A 22,476-nucleotide genomic window follows, 5' to 3' on the forward strand; every position below is an offset into this window, starting at 1 on the left:
CCCCCCGGAACTCAGCCCAGCCCACCGTCCTGGGGTGTCTGTGAGAAGCAGGAGCAGCAGCTGGTGTTTGGCTGAGCCTCAGAACCTTGGTGGCGTAGCGGTTACATGTCAGGATGCTGACTGCAAGGTCAGCAGTTCAAAACCACCAGCCACTCTGTGGGAGAAAGATGAGGCTGTGTGTGTGCGCCCATAAAGAACGACAGTCTTGGAAACCCACGGGGGGGTAGGGGGGGCAGTTCTACCCTGTCCCATAGGGTCGCTGTGAGTCGGGCACAAATCTATGGCGGTGAGTTTTTTGTACTCCCCACTCAGGCTCTTCCCTGGTTCAGCGGTGGGACGGCCGCTAAGAACCCTCCTCCTGCTAGAGGGGAGAGCTCAGTGACTAACGACTGGTCCTCCGCTCTGCCTCCGCCACACACCTGTTTGCTTATCTGTAGAATGGGAATGTGGATGGCCCCTGCCTCCCGGCGCTCGAAAGACCGGGCATTTAGCAAGCAGTCACGACGCGGCGCATGCGTGTTTGGACGTTGTTCGGAGCCGTGCAGTCCTTTCTGACTCATCGAGACCCTTTAGACGACAGAATGAAACCTGCCCCGCCCTGCGCCACCCGTCCCATGGATGCTAAACTATTGTTGCAGCCACTGTGCCAGTCCATCTTGTCCGGGGTCTTCCTCTTTCACGGACTCTCTGCTTTACGGAGCATGGTGTCCCTTCCCAGGGACCGGCCTCTCCTGGGGACATGTCCAGAGTGAGTGAGAGGAGATCTTTCCATCCTTGCGTTCTGCCGGTGCTTCTTCCAAGACGGATGCGCTGGTTCTTCTGGAAGTCGATGACATTCTTACTCTTTTACCCTCTGAAGACCTTGTGCAGCAGCGGTGACTCAACACAGCTCTCATGCTGATCTCCCGACTGCGGCTTCCGTGGCCATGGGCTGTGGGTTCAAGTAAAACAACATCCTCCACGATGCCAATCTTTGGTCTGGTTTAAGGAGTAATCACAACAGCGAGTGCCTGCCTATCACTTGGGGCCTGGCATTGACATAGGCTCTTTGTCTTAACCGATTTCATCTTCGTGAACAGCACCCTCAACCCCCGTTGCGCTGTTTTAGGTGCCACTGAGTGGGTCCCCACTCACAGTGCCCTCGCCCCCACTTACTGCTCCTGCACCAGTCACAAGTGCCGCTATGCTTGGGACCATGGTTGCAGCCACCCTGTCAGTCCATCTGCTTGAGGGCCTGCCTGCCTCTACTTACCGAGCAGGAGGGGCTGGTCTCAACTGACAAAGTGGCCACAGTGCCAAGGTACGTGAGACACAGGCTCGCCATCCTGGCTGCGAAGGAGCATTCTGGCTGTATGTGTTCCAAGACAGATGTGTTCGGGAAGCCCCCCCCACCCCACACGCACACACGGATGGGCTTCTACTCCTGCCGGCGAGTCGATTCCGGCTCTTAGCGACCCTGTAGGACAGGGTAGAACTGTTTACAGAACTAGACACATCTTTCTCCCAAGGAGTGGTTGGTAGATTCGAACTTCTGAGCTTGTGGTTACTAGCCCAACTCCTAAGTCACGATGCCACCAGGGCTCCAGGTGGATGGCTTGTGTCCCCTAAGGAGTCCTCACCCCTAGGAACTGTGAAGATGTCTTTGTTTGGAAACAGGGTCAGTTACCTTCAAGGGTGGTCCTACTGAGTAGGCTGGGTGTGAATCCCATTTGAGTGGCATCTCATGACAAAGGAGAGAAGTGGGGGGTGGGGGTGGGGAGGAACAGGAGGAAGGCAGTCTCATGAATATGCATCCGTAAGCCATGGGGCCTGGGGCCACCAGAAACAAAAAGATCGGGAAGTTTTCTCTAGAGCAGTGGTTCTCACCCTTCTAATGCTGTGACCTTTTCACACAGTTCCTCATGTGGTGGTGACCTCCCAACCACAAAATTATTTTCGTTGCTGCTTCATCGCTGTCAGTTTGCTACTGTTATGAATCGGGAGACCCCTGTGTAAGGGTCATTCAACCCCCAAAGGGGTCGAGACCCACAGGTTGAGAACCGCTGCTCTAGAGCCTTCAAAGGGAGCATGGCTCTGCCGAGCCCAGAATTCTGACTTCTGCTCCCAGGATGGAGAGAGGGGAGATTGCTGACCTTTAAAGCTCTCTACCAGACAAACAAGTCCTTGGAAGAGGTCAGACCAGAACGCTCCTTAGAGGCAAGGATGGCGAGACTTCGTCTTACATACACTGGACATGTTGTGAGGAGAGGCCAGTCCCTGGAGAAGGACACACTTTGTGCTTGGTAAAGTGGCGAGTCCGTGAAAAAGAGGCAGGCCCGCACGGAGATGGAGGGACACTGTGGCTTAACAACGGGCCCAGACATGGGAGCAACGGTGAGGATGGCGTGCAGAGGGTCAGCGCCGACTGGGTAGGACCTAACAACAGCAAGCAACATGGTGTCCCTTTGTCTTGCTAGCCCTAGGAAGCCAGTGCAGGTCACTGTGTCCTCAGGCGCTGTTTGACTTCACTCGACTCCCTTGCAAAGCAGAATGAAACACTGCCTGGGCCCGGGGCCATCTTTGCCTTTGTTGTTTGAGCTCACTGTCGCCTCCCTCCGCGTATCAGCCCATCTTACAGAGGGTGTTCCTCTTGTTGATGGCCCTCTACAGCACCAAGCATGATGGCCTTCTCCAGGGTTCGGTCCCTCCTGATAAGGTGTCCACAGTATGTGAGATGAAGCCGGGTCACCCTCACTTCTAAGGAGCAGTAGAAAACGCCTTAGAGGCAATGAGTACAGGTAGGTACTACCACTAACCCAATTAGAAAGCTGGAGTCCATGTGGCAGAGAAAGAGAGAGAGAGAGAGAGAGAGAGAGAGAGAGAGAGAGAGAGAGAGAGAGAGAGAGAGAGAGAGAGAGAGCTTGACTGGGGTAGAAGGGAGGCCTTTAGGAGGCCGCCAGATGAGAGACTGGACCCAGTGCTGCCATCTTTTGGGCCCTCTGCTCTCAGCTGCGCCCTGCTCTCAAGGGGTGAGAGTTGTTAAGGACTGCTGACTGACCCTGAGTCGCTGGGTTCCTAAGATTGTCAGGGGTCTCAGTTCTTTAGTGGCGCTGTAACAAATACCACAAGGGTGTGTCTTTAACAAACAGAACGGATTTTCTCACTGTTTAGGAGGCTGGAAGTTAGAATCAGGGGGCGAACTCTAGGGGGCGGCATTCTCTCTCTGGTGGCTCTGGCCCTGGTGTCTCTGAGCTTCGGCTCCTGGGTGGTCTTCACGTGGTTTGCAATCTCTCTCCTCCCCCATCTCTGCGGGCTCTCATTCCCACTGCCATCAAGGCAGTTCCGACTCAGCAACCCTATCAGACACGGTGGAACTGCCCTGTGGGGTTTCCAAGGCTGTTGCTTTTTACTGGTGCAGAAAGGCTTATCTTTCTCCTGCAGAGCACCTGTTGACCTTTCGGGAACCCACTATGCCACTGAGATGCTTATCTACCCGTTGGTGTTTAATCTCTTCTGCATCTCAAAAGAGATCCACACAAGACACACCCTACATTTACCATGTCTCCTCAACATGATAAAATACACTCATTCCGAAATTGGACACACCCCTGAGAGCTCCCCACACACACAATTAAGTCCATAATACTAGAGTTCGCAAGTACAGGACGCCCAGCTAAATGTGACTTAGTATGAATAGTGAATCATTATTTAGTACAAGGATATCCCAATTATAAATAAGCATAAACATAAATACTTCTGCACTACTTCCACGCTGTATTATTATTTTTTATTAGGGGCTCATACAACTCTTATCACAATCCATACATACATCAGTTGTGTAAAGTACATTTGTATATTCATTGCCCTCATCATTCTCAAAACATTTGCTCTCCACCTAAACCCCTGGCATCAGCCCCTCATCCCCCCACCCTTTCCTCCCCTCCCCCCTCCCTCATGAACCCTTGATAATTTATAAAATATTATTTTGTCATATCTTGCCCTGTCCGACATCTCCCTTCACCCACTTTTCTGTTGTCCGTCCCCCAGGGAGGAGGTTATATGTAGATCCCTGTAATCGGTTCCCTCTTTCCACCCCACCTTCCCTCCACCCTCCCAGTATCGCCACTCACACCACTGGTCCTGAAGGGATCATCCGCCCTGGATTCCCTGTGTTTCCAGTTGCTCTCTGTACCAGTGTACAACCTCTGGTCTAGCCAGATTTGTAAGGTAGAATTGGGATCATGATAGTGGGGGTGGGAGGTCGGGAAGCATTTAGGAACTAGAGGAAAGTTGTATGTTTCATCGTTGCTACACTACACTGCATCCTCACTGGCTGTCTCCTCCCGGAGACCCTTCCGTAAGGGGATGTCCAGTTGCCTACCAATGGGCTAGGGATCTCCACTCTGCACTCCCCCTCATTCACAATGATTTTTTTGTTCTTTGATCCCTGATACCTGATCCCTTTGACACCTCGTGATCGCACAGGCTGGTGTGTTTCTTCCATGTGGGCTATGTTGCTTCTGAGCTAGATGGACGCTTGTTCACCTTCAAGCCTCTAAGGCCCCAGACGCTATCTCTTTTGATAGCCGGGCACCATCAGCTTTCTTCACCACATTTGCTTATGCACCCGTGCTCTGTCTTCAGCGATCCTATGGGGGAGGTGAGCACACAAGATAACTTGCAAGCTTCACACACTTCAAGTCCCATAATCCTTTGCTTCAGACTCTTGACTAACCCCAGACTTCAAATCCCATAACCCACTGCTTCAGCTTCAGGACTGAAGACGCCAGACTCCAAGTTCCATAACTCACAGCTCAGGAAGAGTCAATGATCGTTTCCTTTTTCTTCTTTCATTCATTCAAACATTGTATAGGCTACAGCGGGCACCCCTAGACTTCCCGCGGGATACTTGGGCTACAGTATCACAGAAAGCTCAAGTCGGACAGAAGTCTTTGCCTTCATGGAGTTTATAATCTACATTCCTTAGGAGTTGGGAGTGCTTCCAAGATTTCTGTCCGCAAGACTCCAACTCCCATGAGAACTTAGGCTAGCTCCCTAGGACTACAATTCCCAGGAGGACTTGCGCGCCAAACCGGCCCTCCTTTCAACCGACTGTTCAGTCGCAAGGTCACCTGGCCCCGCCTCTGGCCCCCTTCCCCGTTTAGATAGAGTAATAATAAAGTTCCGTTGCAAATGTTAAAGTCTTTTTATTTTCGGATTAAAGAATTACGTAAATCCTTAGCAGGGTAGGCCAAATAGCTCATTTTCCGGAGCCGGTGGAGAAGCACAGCTCGGGTATAGCCAACTCCCAGGTTGCTCTGCGCGCGCCGGGAGGACTGCAGCTCCCAGAAGGCAGCGCGGCACTCGGGGCGGGCCGCCGTGCTGCCTGAAGGTCCCCGGGGCGGGCGCGGGCTGCCCGGTGCGATGCCCGCAGGACCCCAGCGTCTACCCATGCCGAGGTGAGTCCGCGGGAGCTGCTGCTGCCGCCGCCGCCGCCGTCCCGTCACCACCGCCGCCGCACCGCGCGGCCCCGCCGCCGGCCAGGATGCTGGAGGAAGCGGGCGAGGTGCTGGAGAACATGCTGAAGGCGTCGTGCCTGCCGCTCGGCTTCATCGTCTTCCTGCCCGCCGTGCTGCTGCTCGTGGCGCCGCCGCTGCCCGCCGCCGACGCCGCACACGAGTTCACCGTCTACCGCATGCAGCAGTATGACCTGCAGGGCCAGCCCTACGGTGCGTGCACCCCGCGTCCCCGGACCCCGGCCCGTGCTCGGGGCCCGGCCCCGCCAGCCCGGCCTGCCTAGGTCAAGCCCCCGCAGAACTCATCTGGCCGGGCGGACCCGTCCTCGGCCCTGGCGAGGCAGATCCTGGCCGCCCTGGACCTCACTTCGGCCCCCTGCCTCCTGGCCTAGTGCCCCAGTCATCGCGTTAACGTCCATAGGGCCCAGGCCTCTCCCCCTGGCTTCCCCCCTCTGTCCATGACCCGACCCTCGGGCCCACTCCCCTCTTCTCAGCCCGTAAGTCTCCTCCCGCCCTGGCTCCCAGGTGGGCCCAAACCGAACCAAACTGCTTGCTCTGAACTCCCTTCTCAGGCACACTCCCCCGACCATGCTGAGCCCCGGAACCGGCCAGACCTTTGGCCTGCTTTTTGGAGGGACCCATCGCCCCACACTGCAGGGCCCCTGGGTATGCCTGCCCTCCTTGCCCAACACCAGCACCCTACACCCCCACCCACTCCCATGCTTAGCCCCTGGAGGACAGGCGCTTCTCTACCAAAGCTTCTGACTCCCACTGTACCCCGCTCCCTCAAACTGCTCCCTCCAACCCACCTCCCTAAGTCATCTCTCTGGCCTTTGAAAAACCTCACTTCTTAGCCCCCTGTGGCTTGTACTCCCAGCTGGCTCCCAGTCCTTGAGCTACTCCATCTCCCCCCACCCCATCCAAATCGGCAGCCCCCATGGCTCCACAGTCCCCGTGGAACCTACTCAGCTGCCCCCAACTCTGCCCTCCCATGCTTCTGCCAGTCTGACCCCAGGGCCCCAGACCCCGTCTCCCCTCACAAAAGTAACACACCACCCGTTTTGACTCATGGAGGCCCCATCGGACAGTGAGACCACCCCAGTCTTCCCAGGCTGTTTTTATAGAAACATCGCCAGGCCATTCTTACGCAGAACTGCTGGCCGCTTTCCCCAGTGTCAGGCTCTTAATCAATCCCCTTGTCTCCTGGCTGTAAAGGTATCTAGGACCTCCCAGCAAGGGTTAGACAATCGAGAGCCTTCTAGTACCACCAGCAGGTATCCCTGGGTTTTTTTTTTTACCCCCCAGCCTGACCTCCCATTAAGGAGCCCCCTCCCCAACTTCTCTCAGCCTCTTCATCTGGGAACCCATGTTCTCCTGAACCCACTCTTTGGTGGGACATCTTGGGCCCAGCATGGGGGGCTTAGGTGTCTAGTCTCTGCCGGATCATTCCCAGAGATTGATGGAAACCTCTCAGGCAGCCCCCTTGGCCCCTCTCCCCCAAAGCCACTATTTTCACAACTGGTTCCATTGACGACAGTGGGCTCAACCAGGGTGATTCTGCACCCCCACCCCCAGGGGCACTTGGTGATGTGTAGAGACGTTTGTATGGAGCCCCATTGGTGTAGCGGTTATGGTTGTGTGCTGGGCTGCGTTGCACAAGGTCAGCAGCGTAGAACTACCAGCCTGCTCTGTGGGAGAAAGAGGGCTTTCAGGGGCAGGTCCAGCCTGTCCTCTAGGGTTGCTGTGAGTCGGCCTTGACTCGATGGCAGGGAGTGGGTGTCACACGCTCTAGCCTATTGGAATCTGAAAGGCGGAGCCCAGGGACGCCGTTGGACAAGGCACAGGACGGCCCCACCCCGTGTGGCCCCAGAAAAGCAGTGAATGAGCCAGGTCTGGGTCTGGGGCCCCTGAGGGAGAGTGGCCCCAATAGCGTGAGCATGTAGATAGGTATCATCTGGCATTTTCTGGGGAAGGGTCTTTACTTGACTTGTCACAGGGGATACGGCTCTGCCATTAGATATGGGAGCCCCAGCCTCACACAGCCCTGGGGCCCTCAAAACAGACCCGAGGGGGGAATTTAACACGGAAACAAAGTGGAGCAGGCAGAGGTGTTTCCCCAGCTGCAGCGGCAGAGGCAGCCCCGGGGTGGGGATTGGGTGCAGGTACCCAGCCTTTCTCTTGAGGCACCTCAGGTGGATTTGAACCATTTCGAGGTCAGGTACTCAAACCAAAACAAAGTCCAAACCCACTGCCACCAAGTTGGTACTGACTCCCAGGACGGAGTAGACAACCCCCTGGGGATTTGGAGGCTGTCAGCCTTGGCAGGAGCAGGCAGCCTCATCTTCCTCCCTTGTTCTGACTGGTGGATTTGAATCTCTGACCTTGAGGTCAGCGGTCTGGTAATAGAGCCATTGCACCAGCTGGGCTCCTGGTGCCTCTCAGGGATTCCAAAGTAGCCCAAACCCACTGTTCCTGAGTTGGTGTTAACTCCTAGGGCCCCTGCGTGGGGTTTTGCCGAAGCTGTAAATCTTTGTGGGAACAGACAGCTTCATCTTTCTCCCGAGGACATGGGTGTGAACCGTCCACTTTGGGGTTAGCAGTCCAGTACCTGACCCACAGCACCACCAGAACTCCTCAGGCCATACACCAAAAACCAAACTCCCTGCTGTCGAGCCGATTCCAACTCATAGAGACCCAGTAGGACCGAGTAAACTGCCCCCTGGTATTTCCGACGGTCAGTCTTCAGATAAGCGGAGAACCTCTTCTTTCTGCTGCAGAGTGGCCAGTGGTTTCCAACTGCTGACCCTGTGTTATGCAGCCCAAGGCGCGACCCACGGCACTGCTAGCCCACTCTGCCACAGGTTTTGCAGGAGTGGACTGGCTGCCTGGCCTTTCCTCCAAGGCCCTTGCAGGCAGACTGAAACCAGCCTTTGGTTCACTGCTGCTGAACTCATGGACTGCACACCAGGCCGGCATGTCCTTGTTGGTTAGCACCCTAGAGTGCCTGTGGATATCTCAGAGGAACCCCTCAATGAAAAGGCCTGGGTGCCAGAACCCCACCCCTTCCCAGCACACCAGCTCTCTGCGGGTAGCTGGGTGACTGCCTGCCCATGTTGCCGGGCTGATCATGCTGTCCAGCTTGTGGCCCCAGTGGTCCCCCTCCCTGCCCACACCCTGCAAATGATGACTGAGGTGGTCGACCTACCAGGTCGCCCCTCCCGTCTTTGGTTCAGCCGGGCGGCCAGTCTGATTGGCCGAAGTTGCCTTGCTAGGATGCCCCCCACTCCACCCTACCCCTGGCCTCCTCATCATGTGCCATGTTTCCACCCCTCTTCCCACAGGCCCCTGGCTTCCTTGGCTTCCCCTGAGCCTCTCCATTTCCTTTACCCCTCAGACAGCCGGACACCCATTTGCCATCAAGTCCCTGTATAGCACCCCCACCTCCGGAAGGACTAGCGTGCCCCATGGGGCTTCCTCGGCTGTCGTCTTCACAGAAGCCCAGTGCCAACTCCCTCCCCCTCGCCCCAGGGCAGCAGTCAGGCCCTTCACCACCGCACCTCCAGGGCCCCTCACCCCGTCCCAGGCACCAGCGGGGCTGCAGAGGGTGTGCAGGGGCTGGGTCTGTCTGTTTCTGGTAGATTGCCAGGCTTTTCTTCCGAGACACCTCCGGGTAGACTTGAGCCACCACCCTGGTGAGCAACAGAGGGAGTTCAGGGACTGCCCCGGGGGCGTGGGGCTCCTCCTGTGGCCTGCGGGTTTCTTTCCCTCTTTTCCCTGCCTGCCCTCTGGGCCATCCCTCCGGCTGAAAGGTCCCTGGTAGCACTGCGGGTGAGGCTTCTGGCTGCCAACTGCCCAGTCGGGGTTCAGACCCACCAGCCGCTCACAAAGCCCGGCAGCCTCTGAAACCCCGTGGAGCGGTCCTGCTCCGTCCTGTGCGGTTGCTGTGCGTCAGGGCAGACCTGGCGGCAGCGGGTCGGGTTTGGGTTCCAGTGAAGCCTTAGCCTGTCTGGCCTCCCCCGGGCTCAGCTGGCCAGACAGAGCAGCTGACACCCCAAGGGGCTGCGGTCTACCTCAGCTTCTTGCAGGTGTGGTGCCAGTCGCCACAGCCATCTGCCAAGCAGGTGGGCCCAGCCTGGGAGCAGATGGTCACCGCCGTGAGAGACGCCCACCGGAATTTCAGTGCGCGAGGTCCCTGGTGGCACAAGCAGGAAGCGGTCAGCTGCTGATCTGAAGGTTGGGCGGGCCCAGCCCCCACCGGAGGTGCCTCAGAGGAAAGGCCTGGCACCTGCTTCCCTGTGTGCTGGCTGAGCAGCCCCTCCGCCGGGTTCTCAGGCTGGTGGCTCTCTTCCAGTCCTTTCTTCCGAGGTGCGCCTGGGTGGGTTGAAGTGGCCACCCAGTGATGTCCAGCTACATGATGGCCTGGGACACCCTGTGGGGTGCAGCGTCCTATGACCCAGGCAGGCTCCGGGATCAGCATGGATTCAGTGGTCTTGGGCATGGAGGGGGCAGGGGAAGCACATTTCAACAACAGGGAGACTGGTGACAGTGGAGTAAGGTGAGGACTGGCCTCTTCTTCAACCTCCCTGGCAAAAGTCCAGGCCGCTGTGGCTCCCCCCACCTACACGTCCCTCCCTAGCCAAGTCACCTCTGTGTGCAATTTCCTTTACGATGTCTCAAGAGCCCTCTCCCCTGTGCCAGTGAGCCTCCCCAGTCCACCCCTTTCCTAACTTCCTTTCCTGCTGTTGAGAAATACCGGTGTGTGGGGGGGTGTCGATGCAGTGGGGTGGGGCCGGGCGGGGCCTGTAGGGGTGGCACTGGGGGCGGGGCCAGGTACTTCTCTGCCACAGGGAGCTCTTCATGCCCCATGGGAGGTGGGTCCAAGGGTGATTGCCAGCCAGGTCCAAGGCCACCAGTGAAGCTCCACACCCTTCCTGCCAGCCGAACTCTGGACTGCGTTCTGGGTGGGATGGCAACTTAGGGGAGTGTGCTGGGGGGCAGGGTGGGCTCAGTGGTAGGGGGTCTCCTGGTCACTCAGGAGGCTCCAATGTAAGTCCCTTCCCCATGCATGTTCCGACCCACCTGTCCCTGGAGGGTGGGTGCTGCTGCCCTTTGGAACATGTTTTAGTGGGACTTCCACACCCAGACAGGAGCCCTGATGGCACATGGGCCACCCACTGAGCTGCTAACTGCGAGGTCAGCTGTTCGAAACCATTGTCCTGTCTGGAAGAAAGGAGGTTTTCTACTCCTGTAAAGAGCTACAGTATCCCCGGGAGTTCTTTTCCTGCCTCAATAAAAACTTTCTCAGCTTCAAAAAAAAAAAAAAAAAAAGTTACAGTATCAGACGCCCTCAGGGGCAAGTCCTGCCCTGCCCTTAAAGGGTCGCGAAGAGTCAGAATTGAGTCAAAGGTAGTGAGTTTGATTTTGGTCCTGACTCTGGTCCAGACTTGGAATGGCGAGGAAGAAAGGCCTGGTGACTGGCTTCCCGAAATTGGACAAGGCAAACCCTCTGGCTTCCCGTGGTCCTGTCCTGCCCTTCTTGGGGAGGGAGGGGGCACAGAACCGGGCAGGGTTGTGTTCATTTGTTCGTGGGGGGGGGCCGAGGGGTGGGGGAGGATCACCACGAGTCTTGGCCAGCTGCAGGAGCCATCCTGCCCCTCGGCTGTGTGTGTCAGTAAAATTTTATTGACATACAGCCCGCCCTGCTGGTTGAGGTAGTGGCTGTGACTGCTTTATGCTCTGTCGTCTGTCAGTGTGTCTGTCAGAGGTGTGTGGCTGCCCGACTGGCCCCACACAGAAACGCTTGCTGAATCTATTCCCATTTGGGGAGGGAGCTAGAGTCCTGAGTGCCCAGCGCCCACCTGATGGCTGTGTGTCCTTGACCAGAGGTGGGCATGCAGTGGCAGGGATCTGATATTCCCTGCATGTTGGCCTAGTGCTCAGAGGAGGGGCTCGGTATGGGCACGGACACTGATCAGCAGGGACCCAGTAGCCCTGCCTTGCTGTTGGCATCACACACATAAACACCCCACCCCCCTGTGCCCTCTGGGTGACCCAGGGGCAGAGCTCCCCCGGGAGGAGACACCTGAGCCGCCCTGGGAGTCTGAGGGCTATGGGGATAGGTGGCACCAGGGGCGGGGCATGAGGAGTTCAGAGTGCCTCCCCAGGGTCTGCTGCGCCCTCAGGACTTCCTGCCCAGGCCTCTGCAGGGAAGGTGGGGCTGGACAGGGGCTTGCTCTTGCTCCCAGCCTCCTTGAGCTGCTCCTGAGACATGACACCACCCTCACCAGGGACGGGTGTCTCTCCTGAATCCGAGGGGGCTCAGGCTCTCGGCAGCCGAGTTTCCAAGTGCCTCTAACCAGGGTCTGGAGCTGGAGGCCTGGGGTCGTGGTGGGCAGAGGGGTTCTCACGGCTGACTACCAGAAGGCGTGAGTGCTCCAGCCCCGGGCGCCTGTTAGGAGTGAACCACCTGGGGTGCCCATGCCTGTGAAGGGGGAGAGCTAGGGTGGTGGAGAGGCCACAGCGAGTCGCCCAGCAGCAGGTGTCTGGGCAGACCCAGGGTTCCAGGCCGGGGGAGAGGCTGTCGGAGGATCCTCGCAGCGGAGGGATGGCCTGGAGCCCACCGCTTGTTTCCATAAAGTTTTTTTTAGCACACTGCTACGCCCACAGGACCCATGCTTTGGGGGCTGGCTTCACCATTCAGCCACAGAGCCGCGTCCCTGGATAGCGCCAGCGTGGCCTGCCTATGGCATGTTGGCGCCCTGGGCTAGAATTACAGCCGCAGCCCCGGAGAAGGGGGTGTGGCTTTCGCCGCACCATCCCGAGGTCCTGTTGCCCCGTAAGGGTAAGAGCCAGGGCTTAAAGCAGAGCCTTGGGAAGCAGCCCTATTGGCACAACGGTGGAGCGCTTGGCGATTCCCACCCTCCGGCATCCGCGCAGGAGCCAGTCCCGGCGAGCTGATCTGCGCCTTCGCTGAGTCCGCCCTGGCACACGGCCCCCAGCAGCAAGCTCCCGGGCAGCGGGAGGTGTTGGCTGCTGCTGGTGGGGTCACGTGCACCTGGGGCCATTGCCGGTCGCATTGGGGACATCTGGGGATGACCTTTGGAGGCACTGAGGCCCCCTGTCCCCGCAGGCACGCGGAACGCGGTGCTCAACACGGAGGCGCGCACCATGGACGCAGACGTGCTGAGCCGCCGCTGCGTCCTCATGCGCCTGGTGGACTTCTCCTACGAGCAGTACCAGAAGGCGCTGCGCCAGTCGGCCGGCGCCGTGGTCATCATCCTGCCGCCCGCCATGTCCGCTGTGCCCCAGGACATCATCCGTGTGAGCGCCGCCCCTGCCTCCAGCCCCACCTGCAGCCTTACCTCTGGCTTGCCCCGCCCCCTGCTCTGCCCTTCCCCCGCCCCCTGCTCTGCTGCCTCCCCGCTTCTCTTGACTTTTCAGTCTTCTCCCGCTTCCCTGGCACCCTCTCCCCACCCCAGGCTCCCCTTGGAGGGGTCCGGGGGGAGCCCTGTGGAGCCAGCTGTGTGCTTTTGGGAAAGTGGCTACCACTCCCTGAGGTGGAAAGCAGGGGTGAGGCTTGTCACCCTGGATTCTTGGTTCACATCCTAGGGACATTTGTGGGTATCTTCACTAGGGGGCCTTCTCCCAGCATTGGTGGGTGGGGGCTGAGATAGTGCGTGGCACTTCCCAGTGCCCAGTCACCTCGTAGTACCCCAATCATCACATGGCACACCAGCCACCATGGTCATAGCCACCAGCCCGTAAAGCCCTCATTGGCAGGGTGCCCACCTCATAGCTGAAGATGCCTAGGGCTGGTCAGAGTGACCTGCTTGCCCCTCCCCCCATGATGGCCATTCAGAGGGGCTCGGGCTCCCCAGATGTTGCCTGTTACTGAATCCCCTCACCCGGCACCACCTCCCTATGACCTGTAGTGAGGAGGAGGGGAGGACAGGTACCACTGTGAGCAGCAGCCGAGCACATCTGCTGTTTACTGGGGTGGCTGCAGTGACAGCCACCTGCAGGGGGTACCTTGGAACAGAAGATGGACCAGAGTGCGGGAGGAGACCCTGGGGAGGCGTGGGAGGGACTTGTACCCCGTTGACTGCCCCATAGTTCTGTGGGGGTCTGGATAGTGCCAGAGAGGGCAGCTCACTGGGGTCCTTGTCAGTGCAGGGCTGTGTGGTTCAGGGCCCCATCGCACCTCGTGCACTGCCGGCCTGACCGGAGGTTCCTGGGCTTAGACGCTGAACCAGGTGTCAGCAGAGTTGCAGACCGAGGGATCAGCAGGAGAGACGTGGTTGTCCACTGTGGAAATCAGCCCATGGAAACCCCGGCTGTCTGATCCAGTCCGTGGGGCAGGGATCTTCATGTGGCCTGGCTGCTCAGCTGGGCTAGTGACGCCCACAGGGGTCTGGTCCAGATCAGGGTCACTCCATGGACCTAGTTGGGCCCCTAAGGGTCTGGTCCAGGTCGGTGCTGCTCCCTGGGCCACCCTAAGCAGGAGGCACCAAGTGGCTGTTCTGGTCCCATTGTAGCACCTTGCAGGGCTAGGCATTGGAGGTGGGTGGGGCGGGGCCTCAGCTTGTCACGCAGCTGGGGTGCCACCAACCCCGAGCACAGTCTGACTGGCCTGTTCTGCCCCCCATAGCAGTTTATGGCCATCGAGCCTGAGATGCTGGCCCTGGAGACCATCGTCCCCGTGTACTTTGCCGTGGAAGACGAGGCCCTGCTCGCCATCTACCAGCAGACCCAGGCCGCCTCCGCCTCCCAGGGCTCTGCCTCTGCTGCTGAAGGTGGGGGGATTGGGGCCACGTGGGGGCGGGGAAACGCACCGCAGGCTGTTTGGAGACAGGGCAAGAGGAGACTTACATGTGTCACTGACGTCACTCAGAGGAAAGTAAGAGGTCTTCGGGGAGGGGTCGGAGAACTCCGGGGTTGAGGGGTGGGCAGCCGCATCTCAGGGTCCTTGTCCCTGTATGGTTCATTGGCTCTCGCTCCCTGGGTGCTGTGGAGGGTTACGTGCGTGTTGTAGCCAGAGGGTGGGCAGTTCACCCCACTCAGACGCTCCAGAAAAGGCATGGCGATTTGCTTCGGAAAGGTCCCGGCCTTGGAAACCCCAGGGGGCTCCAAGGTGTGCTCCCCCACGGCTACTGACCTGCTGTCTTGATTCGGGGTTCATTGAGCTGGCGGGACCAGGGGCTTGGTTGTGAACTAACGGCCCCCAGCCGCCCCATGGAACAGGAATGAAAAGAAAGGAACTTTTCCCTGCCGCTGACCCCGAGCCCCACCGCGGGTCCGATGTGCAGATTCCTTACTGTGAAACGTCCTCGGTCTGCTCCGCCAGGGGTGACATGCATACTTCACCTCGAGCCCCAGAGCCACGCCCTGGGCTGAGGTCACCAGCTGAGCAGGGGTCCACTGCTTTTTTTGGGGGGGGGGCGGGGAGAGCACTGCCCTGGGGGTGGAGGGACAAGGGAGCGCATTGGGAGCGGGGTGGCAGAAATCACCGTAAAGCCACCAGAGCATGGAGGGGTAGTACCAGAAGGGACCAACCCTGGCCATGCAGAAAGGAGCTCTGGTCCCCACCCCATGGATGCAGTGTCATCTGTCTTCCAGTGGTGGTACTGTGGATTAGGCACTTGTGTTAGTCCGGGGAGACTCATGTATAAGAGAGAACTTTATATCAAGAAGCAATTGAACATTAAGAAAACATCCCAGTCCAGATCAAGTCCATGAGTCTGATATTAGCCCAAATGGCTGATGCCAGCCTGTAATTCCTCTTCAGACTCACGAACACATTCAGTGACCCCGAGTGCAGGAAGATCATAGGCCCGGGGGTGGAAGGTCTTGTGGATCCAGTGGCGGTGGAAGCATCTCAGTGCTGGCGTGGGTTTCCACGTGGCTCCTCCAGCTCCAAGGGTCTGGCTGCCATCAGTGTAGCTCCATGTGGCTTGTCAGCAGGAATGCCTTGCCAGGGAGGGAGTGTGTGTCCCACCTCCAGTGAGCTATTTATCTCTGTAGCGCCTCCAAATGAGGTCATTAAGCTGTGATCTGATTGACAGGCCAAACTCCACCCCTTTGCAAGTTGACAGGAGATTCTGTAACTGCCACAGCACCGGACTGCTAGTAGCCCCGAGGTCAGCAGTTCGAACCCACCAGCCGCTCTGAGTGAGAAAGATGAGCCATCTGCTTTGGGGAAGATTGAGGTCTCAGAGCTCTAGGGAGGGGTTCTCGGACCTCACAGGACACTGCAGTTGGAATGGGTGGCAGGGGCTTGGCTGGGCTGGGGTGGTCTTTTAGGAGAAGACCAGGTTTTTCTTTTAAGTTGCCTGTGGTTAAGCTCAAATGCACTGGCCTGCTGGTACCACCCAGGGGGTTCCTTGGCCGCTCGCAGGGGTTAGGTCAGGAAGACAGGACAGGACAGGTGTGTGGGGTGCCCACAAGGCAGGCAGTAGGCATGTGGTTGCCAGGGTCTCGGGGGAAGGAAGGATCTTGACGTCTTTGGAGGCTGCTGTGCCACCTGACACAGCCCTCTGTCCTCAGTGCTGCTGCACACAGCCACCGCTAACGGCTTCCAGATGGTCACCAGCGGGGCCCAGAGCAAGGCCGTCAGCGACTGGCTCATCACCAGCGTGGAGGTGAGTGTTGGCCCAGGGCCCAGGCGCCTAGGAGGAGCTGTGGGCTGGCTGCCGTGCCCACCTACCCCAAGAGGATGCTCAGCAGGGAGTCCCAGCACAGGGGCTTCCTGTGGTGCCCAAACCATGCCTGCAGCCCCTGTCCCCTTCAGAGCACCGCCTCCACTACTCAGCCTCCCTGCCTTCGCCTGGGCTGGTCTGTTTTCCACGGCAGAATTCTTGTCATGTCTTTTTTAAAAGACAGCTGGATGAAAATATACACAGTAAAACGAGCCCCACCTCATATCCCCACAGACAGCTCAATGACAGGTGACAGACCCCCCCCCCCTCAGGGTTACAGCAATCCTTCCCAGTGAACACACACTCATTTCCCACAAAGTGTCTGGTTTGGCTGGCTACCGGAGAGTGCCGTGGTCACGTGGATGCCCTGTGGATCGTTCTTTAAGGACGCCCGTGCAGAAGGCGCCCTTCTTAACCGATGAAGCTGCCCTGCCGGTCGAGACGTCGGGGCTCTGCACCACCTGGCTTCCTCGAGTGGAATTCTGTTTGGCATTACCCCCCTTTTGGTCTCTACGACCTTTGATCAAAACAACCCTGCTTTTTACGTAAGCAGGGCACCTCGCCTCGCAGAGTGCTGAGAGGATGGATGGATCCCCTTTCTCGCGGGCTGTAATGGGCGCAGCTTGTCCCAGACGTGGACTGCCACTCCTTCTCCCCCCCCCCCCAACTACCGCACGTCTTGGCGCCCGCAGTGCGGGAGTGGGCGCGTGTGCGGCCCCTCACAGACTCTCCCGGCAGGGGCGGCTGACCGGGCTGGGCGGAGAGGACCTGCCCACCATCGTCATCGTGGCCCACTACGACGCCTTTGGCGTGGCGCCGGTACGTATCCCTGCCGCCCCCGTCTGCTCTGTCCCACGTTCGGGGCCCTGGGGGGAATGTGTGTCACCGCTAGGACCTCGAGGGCACGTCTCAGCGGGTAAGCATGTGGTCTCTGACCGCCCCTCCCTCCCTCCGTCCGCAGTGGCTGTCCCACGGCGCCGATTCCAACGGCAGCGGCATCTCTGTGCTGCTGGAGCTAGCGCGCCTCTTCTCCAGACTCTACACCTACAAGCGCACCCACGCCGCGTAAGTGCCCGCCCCTACTCACGCCTGCCTGGCCCCCGCCCAAGGGCAGCCACGAGGGCGCAGGCTCTTACGGAGGCTCTGGGAATCCGGGAATGCTTTCAGCAGCAGGCAATCCGCACTGCTGACAGGCCCCTTTGCGCCTACTCTGGGCGCCATACTCACCCCGCCTCCCACTCAAACGCACGCGGCGGGGCGCCACATCCTGGACACTCAAGGGCTTTGAACGTAATGCGGGGCCGCCTCCACCACCCTATGCCCGTAGCATCATCCCCACCCCTTCGAGTTGTGACAACCACAATGCCCTCAGGTACCACCCAGTGCAGGGGGCGTGGGTGGAGGGGTGGAGATAGGACTCACCCCATCTGAGGGCCCCTAGGTTAGAGGGCTTCCACTGACCCCAAGGCTCTGCGTGCTGTAGCCGCCTGACCTGGCACCCTAGTCCGGCGTCCCCATTGGCATCTACACACCGAAATCCACTCATGCCCCGCACCCCTCACCCCCAGGTACAACCTTCTGTTCTTTGCGTCTGGAGGGGGCAAGTTCAACTACCAGGGGACCAAGCGTTGGTTAGAGGACAACCTGGACCACACAGGTGAGTCCCGGAGGGGTGGGGTGATATACCTGCCAGACCCGCCAGGGTCTCATCCCAGCCCCTGCGCTCTCCCTAGACTCCAGCTTGCTCCAGGACAATGTGGCCTTTGTCCTCTGCCTGGACACCCTGGGCCGGGGCAGCAGCCTGCACCTGCACGTGTCCAAGCCGCCCCGGGAGGGCACGCTGCAGTACGCCTTCCTGCGGGAGCTCCACGCGGTGGGTGTCCAAGATCAGGGCCCCTGGGGCTGGGGGACTCACCAGGAACTGGCTCTTGGCCCCGCCCACCCAACTTCGGCCCCACCCCTCTGACCCCGCCCCGCCCCCAGGTGACTGCGCACCAGTTCCCCGAGGTGCGTTTCTCCATGGTGCACAAGAAGATCAACCTGGCGGAGGACACGCTGGCCTGGGAACACGAGCGCTTCGCCATCCGCCGCCTACCGGCCTTCACCCTCTCCCACCTGGAGAGCCACCGCGATGGCCAGCGCAGCAGCATCATGGACGTGCGGTGAGGCGGGGAAAGAGGGGCCCTCTGCCTTAAGCTCTGCCTCCATTCCGCTGGGTGGGGGTCTCGCGGGACCTGGACGAGGAGAGACACCTGAGCCGTTCCATCCTCTCACAGGTCCCGGGTCGACGCCAAGATACTGACCCAGAACACCAGGATCGTGGCCGAGGCCCTGACCCGCGTCATCTACAACCTGACTGAGAAGGTGAGGCCTGAGACTACGAGCCTGCCTGCCCCCTCCACACTCCCCAGGAGCTGGGCTCACTGCCTTTCCTCTCTCTCCATAGGGGACCCCTCCAGACATACCCGTCTTCACGGAGCAGATGGTAGGTGGGGAGGGGCCTCGTGGGGCGGGACAGATGAGCTGGAGGCCAATAGGGGGGTTCAGGGGAGGATTTGGGTGGGGGCTTGAGAGGAACAAGGGCCCAGGGATTGGGAGGGCAGAACAGGCTAGGTGGGAGGTGGGATAGGCTTGGGAAGGTGGGGTTCTGAGGAGGGAGGGCACACCATAGGAGAACCCATCCAGTTGGGACTGGTCCTCGCAGAGACACCACCTGGGCATGGGGGACCATGAAGGAGAGGGTGACCTTGGTCAGCAGGATGGTGACTGGCTGGCTGGGGGGTTCTCTGCATGGGTGGGCGGGCTGGCGGTGACCCGCCTTCCCTGCAGCAGATCCAGCAAGAGCAGCTGGCTTCAGTGATGGACTGGCTGGCCCAGCAGCCGCGGGCCGCCCAGCTGGTGGACAAGGATGGCCCCTTCCTGAGCACGCTGGAGCACTGCCTGAGCCGCTACCTGAAGGATGTGAGGCAGCACCACGTCAAAGCAGACAAGCGGTGGGCCCTCCCTCCTTGAACACCCCACCCTCCCAGCTTATTACCTCAGCTCTCCCTGCTCTTCCCCCAGCCTGCCCTGGGGGCCCCGCCCCACCATCTTGGTCTTCTGAGCAGTGGGGCTGGCAAGTGGGGCGCCTCCCCACAAGGAGCCTCATCCAGCAGACACACATACAGGAAGGGACTATATTTTGCAAAGCTCAGTCTCCCAGACGACGGATGGCAAGGCTGTGCCTAGGCTCCGTGGCCTGGTGGTTCTGCCCTGCTCTGCGGGGTCACTGTGAGTCGGATTCGACTGGGTGGCAGTGGGGCAGGTTTGGAGTTTACACTGCACATGCTGTTCCTGAAGTTCACACGAACTGGGCACCCTACAGTGCGTCAGGTGACTCTCTACCCCACCCCTCACTGGGGGGTTCCTCTCATGATCCATGAGGTGACTCTGGCTCAGGGGGGCCTGGAGTGAGCTTCTCAGGACCTGTGTGGCTGGAGAGGTGCCTCCAGGCATCCACAGGCAGGAAGCACCCCCAGAACACCTTGTGCCTCCCACTGCCTCGGTCCCTCCTCCTCGCTCAGTGGTGCTCTCTGCTCTCCTGAGACAGAGGTCTCAGCCGGAAAAGGAGCCCAGGGATCTGATTCCTAGACTAAGGCCACCCGCCCTCTTAGAGACGTGTCCCTGTCAGGGACATTTGTCCCGTCCCTGTATTTCATGTGCAGGGACGTCATGGGGAGGACCTACTTCAGGGCAGAGGACAGCTGGTCCTCACACAGCAGGGACTGTCCACACTACCGCAAGCCCTGCCGGCAGTGGGCCTAGGCCGGGTCCCACATCGGGAAGCCAAGGGACTGGGCACCAATGCTCAGAACGGGGTGGTGTCACGGACACTCCACTCTCCCCCACCCCAGTGACGGCATTCTCTCCCCCAGGGATCCGGAGTTTGTCTTCTATGACCAGCTGAAGCAGGTGATGAACGCCTACAGGTGAGTGGTGGTGGCGGGCCAGCCCTGAGCCAGGAGTCTGCCATCTGTCCCCATGTGCGAGGACAGAAGGCAACCGTCCCCAGAGCCACCCTCGCCTGGGAGACCCCGCAGACCTTTAAGAACTGTGTGAGCTGTCCCCACCTCACCGAGCCCCTCTTTCGACAGAAGGGACAAGTTACACTCAGCCCAAGGCAGGGTCAAGGAGCACAGACAGCCCCTCCCTGTGGCAGATCCCCTAGAACCCAGCTGCCCCTGGTGGAGAAGGTGCTCCTGCCATGCTGTCTGTCCCCAGCTCTCTGCCCCACCCCCTTGCCCCAGGGTCAAGCCGGCCATCTTTGACCTGCTCCTGGCCGTGTGCATCGGCGCCTACCTCGGAATGGCCTACACGGCCGTGCAGGTGAGCAGTGGGGGCAGGTGGGCTGGGAACTGGCAGGTGGGGGCGCTTGGGTTGCCTGCCTCACTGGTCCTCTATCCCCCAGCACTTTGATCTCCTGTACAAGACCGTCCAGAGGGTACTTCTGAAGGTCAAGGCACAGTGACCGCCGGCCACCGCACACAGCCCACGCACCTGCGCCAGCCAGCGGGGACCTCACCCGGGGCTTAGGCCGGACTGCAGATGGCCCAGGGCTGGGCTGGGCGGGAGGATCCTCCTGACTTGGGAACGATTCTTTTCCCTTCTCTCCCTCGGGACTTTCTGGAGGAGAGCCTGGGGAGCCCCTGGTGGTCATCTGGGGCAGGGGCAGTGCCAGCTGCCAGCCCCACCGGCCTCGGTGGCAGCAGCAGCTAGAGGAAGTGCCACCAGGACGCCCACCGCAGCCTGGGGCCTGGCCCTGCAATGTTCCCGCCCTCAGCCGGGCAGCCGGCCCTCCTCATCCTGCCTCCATTCCCTTCCCCAACCCTCCCACCCCCGGTCCTTCCCGTCACAGTCCTGCTGAGGCCGTGACCTTGCTGCCCCATGCCCAGCTGCTCTGGGGCCCAGGCTGGCCAAAGTGACGACAAGCGTTTGGAGGAAGGACAGCCGCTGGCTGGGGACAGTGAGCCCCTGCCCTCGATATTCAGAGGGCGGCCTGCTGGAGGCTACTGGGGGCCAGGAGGTGCCAGCTGGGCAGGAATTGACCTCAGGGAGATCCACATGTGTCCATTCGTGAGCAATAGAATTAATGAAGCTGTCCTGGGGCGTAGGCCCTGACGCCCAGGGGCAGGTGGCCTGGCTGCCAGTCCTTGTCCCCATGTGGTCCTAGCTGCCCTGGGACTTATCCTTTCCCCACCCCAACGCTGGAGGTCCTGGGGGCTGTCTCCCAAGTCGCCAACCCTCAGCCCAGCCTGGGGTCACATGGGGTGGGGTGGAGTGGGGGCAGGGGCAGGGTTCTGCCCTCTACTTTCCCTGCCAGCAGGGGTGGGGATCACCTGAGCCAGGTCACAGAGCAGCCTCCTAGGCTGAGTGTGGCCCAGGTGGGTGCTGGGCTCGGTGGAGTGGGGGTCCTCTGAGCTATTAACACTGAAGTTCCTTCCACGGGGAGGGAGTCCACGCCAGTGGGGACAGTGGCTGCCCTGGGAGAAATAAAGCCATATTGAACGATTGACCACCAGCGTCTTACCTGAGAACTTGTCCACACCTAGCCTTGGGGTTGGTGGGATGGCTGACCAGCCTTGCCTTGTGCTGAGGTTGGGGAGCAGAGCCGCGCTGGGGTGGGGTGCTTCTCTGCAGACTGAGACGCATATCTGTCTGTCCTGGAGCCAGCAGTTACTGCAGTGTCTCCGTCTGCATCCTAGGGCAACCTACAGTTCCCCCAGACTCAGCAGACCTCAGGGCTGACCACCTGGGGGGCTGGGGGGGACGACAGCGACAGTTGCCACTATGTGCTTCCCTCAGTCCAGAGTCCCAGGCTGGCATGGGCACACAACCGGGCTGTGGGGTCCTCAGATGCATGGCATCCGGAAGGCCATGGCTGCATGTGGACTGGGGCAGGTGGGCGCCGGCGTCCTGGAAGGCTTGCTGGCAGAGGGGATTTTGCCACCACTGAACCTGATGCGAGTTTGCCTCGGGGCGGGGAGGGAAGCCTGGTTTTGTGCTGTTGCTTTTCTGCTATTCTTAGAGCCCTTTGGGGTTTGTAACAAAAATAATGCAGCATGTGGAGCTCACACTGACCACCAGGGACCACCTGACAATGACAATGTCACGTGGGGAGAGAGCCTTTCAGGCAGGGGGCTGGCCATGCCAAGGCCCTGGGGCAAGAGGGCCTGGAAAGCTGGAAGTCAGTGTGGCTGGAGCAGAGTGAGGGGAGAAGGGCAGGGTCCTGTGGGTCACTGGGAGCTTTG

General features: G+C 59.7%; 1 protein-coding gene across 3 annotated transcripts; it reads left to right on the plus strand.

Moving 5' to 3' along the window:
• The first annotated feature begins 5,408 nt into the window (after nucleotides 1–5,408).
• On the plus strand, nucleotides 5,409–21,740 carry NCLN (nicalin). Of its 3 annotated transcripts, none has more exons than XM_075544964.1 (15): nucleotides 5,409–5,708; nucleotides 12,625–12,815; nucleotides 14,143–14,287; nucleotides 16,038–16,132; nucleotides 16,928–17,008; nucleotides 17,151–17,254; nucleotides 17,758–17,846; nucleotides 17,923–18,062; nucleotides 18,173–18,351; nucleotides 18,466–18,553; nucleotides 18,636–18,674; nucleotides 19,019–19,182; nucleotides 20,104–20,157; nucleotides 20,476–20,554; nucleotides 20,637–21,740. In XM_075544964.1, the coding sequence occupies exons 1-15, from the start codon at nucleotides 5,525–5,527 to the stop codon at nucleotides 20,694–20,696; spliced, it is 1,692 nt and encodes a 563-aa protein (XP_075401079.1). In that variant the 5' UTR covers nucleotides 5,409–5,524; the 3' UTR covers nucleotides 20,697–21,740. The 3 variants fall into 3 exon arrangements, with proteins under 3 accessions (XP_075401079.1, XP_075401085.1, XP_075401084.1); XM_075544970.1 differs by having other exon boundaries at nucleotides 19,022–19,182; XM_075544969.1 differs by having other exon boundaries at nucleotides 14,146–14,287.
• Nucleotides 21,741–22,476: the final 736 nt, after the last annotated feature.

Source organism: Tenrec ecaudatus, chromosome 1 (genome assembly GCF_050624435.1).
Source record: "Tenrec ecaudatus isolate mTenEca1 chromosome 1, mTenEca1.hap1, whole genome shotgun sequence".
NCBI lineage: Eukaryota > Metazoa > Chordata > Mammalia > Afrosoricida > Tenrecidae > Tenrec > Tenrec ecaudatus.

Bases quoted from the DNA above. Each gene is read 5' to 3' on its own strand.
- NCLN (XM_075544964.1), top strand. From the start codon at position 5,525: ATGCTGGAGGAAGCGGGCGAGGTGCTGGAGAACATGCTGAAGGCGTCG. The intron at 16,133-16,927 runs GTGAGTGTTGGC...CTCTCCCGGCAG, and splicing joins GGCTCATCACCAGCGTGGAG to GGGCGGCTGACCGGGCTGGG. The intron at 17,009-17,150 runs GTACGTATCCCT...CTCCGTCCGCAG, and splicing joins ACGCCTTTGGCGTGGCGCCG to TGGCTGTCCCACGGCGCCGA.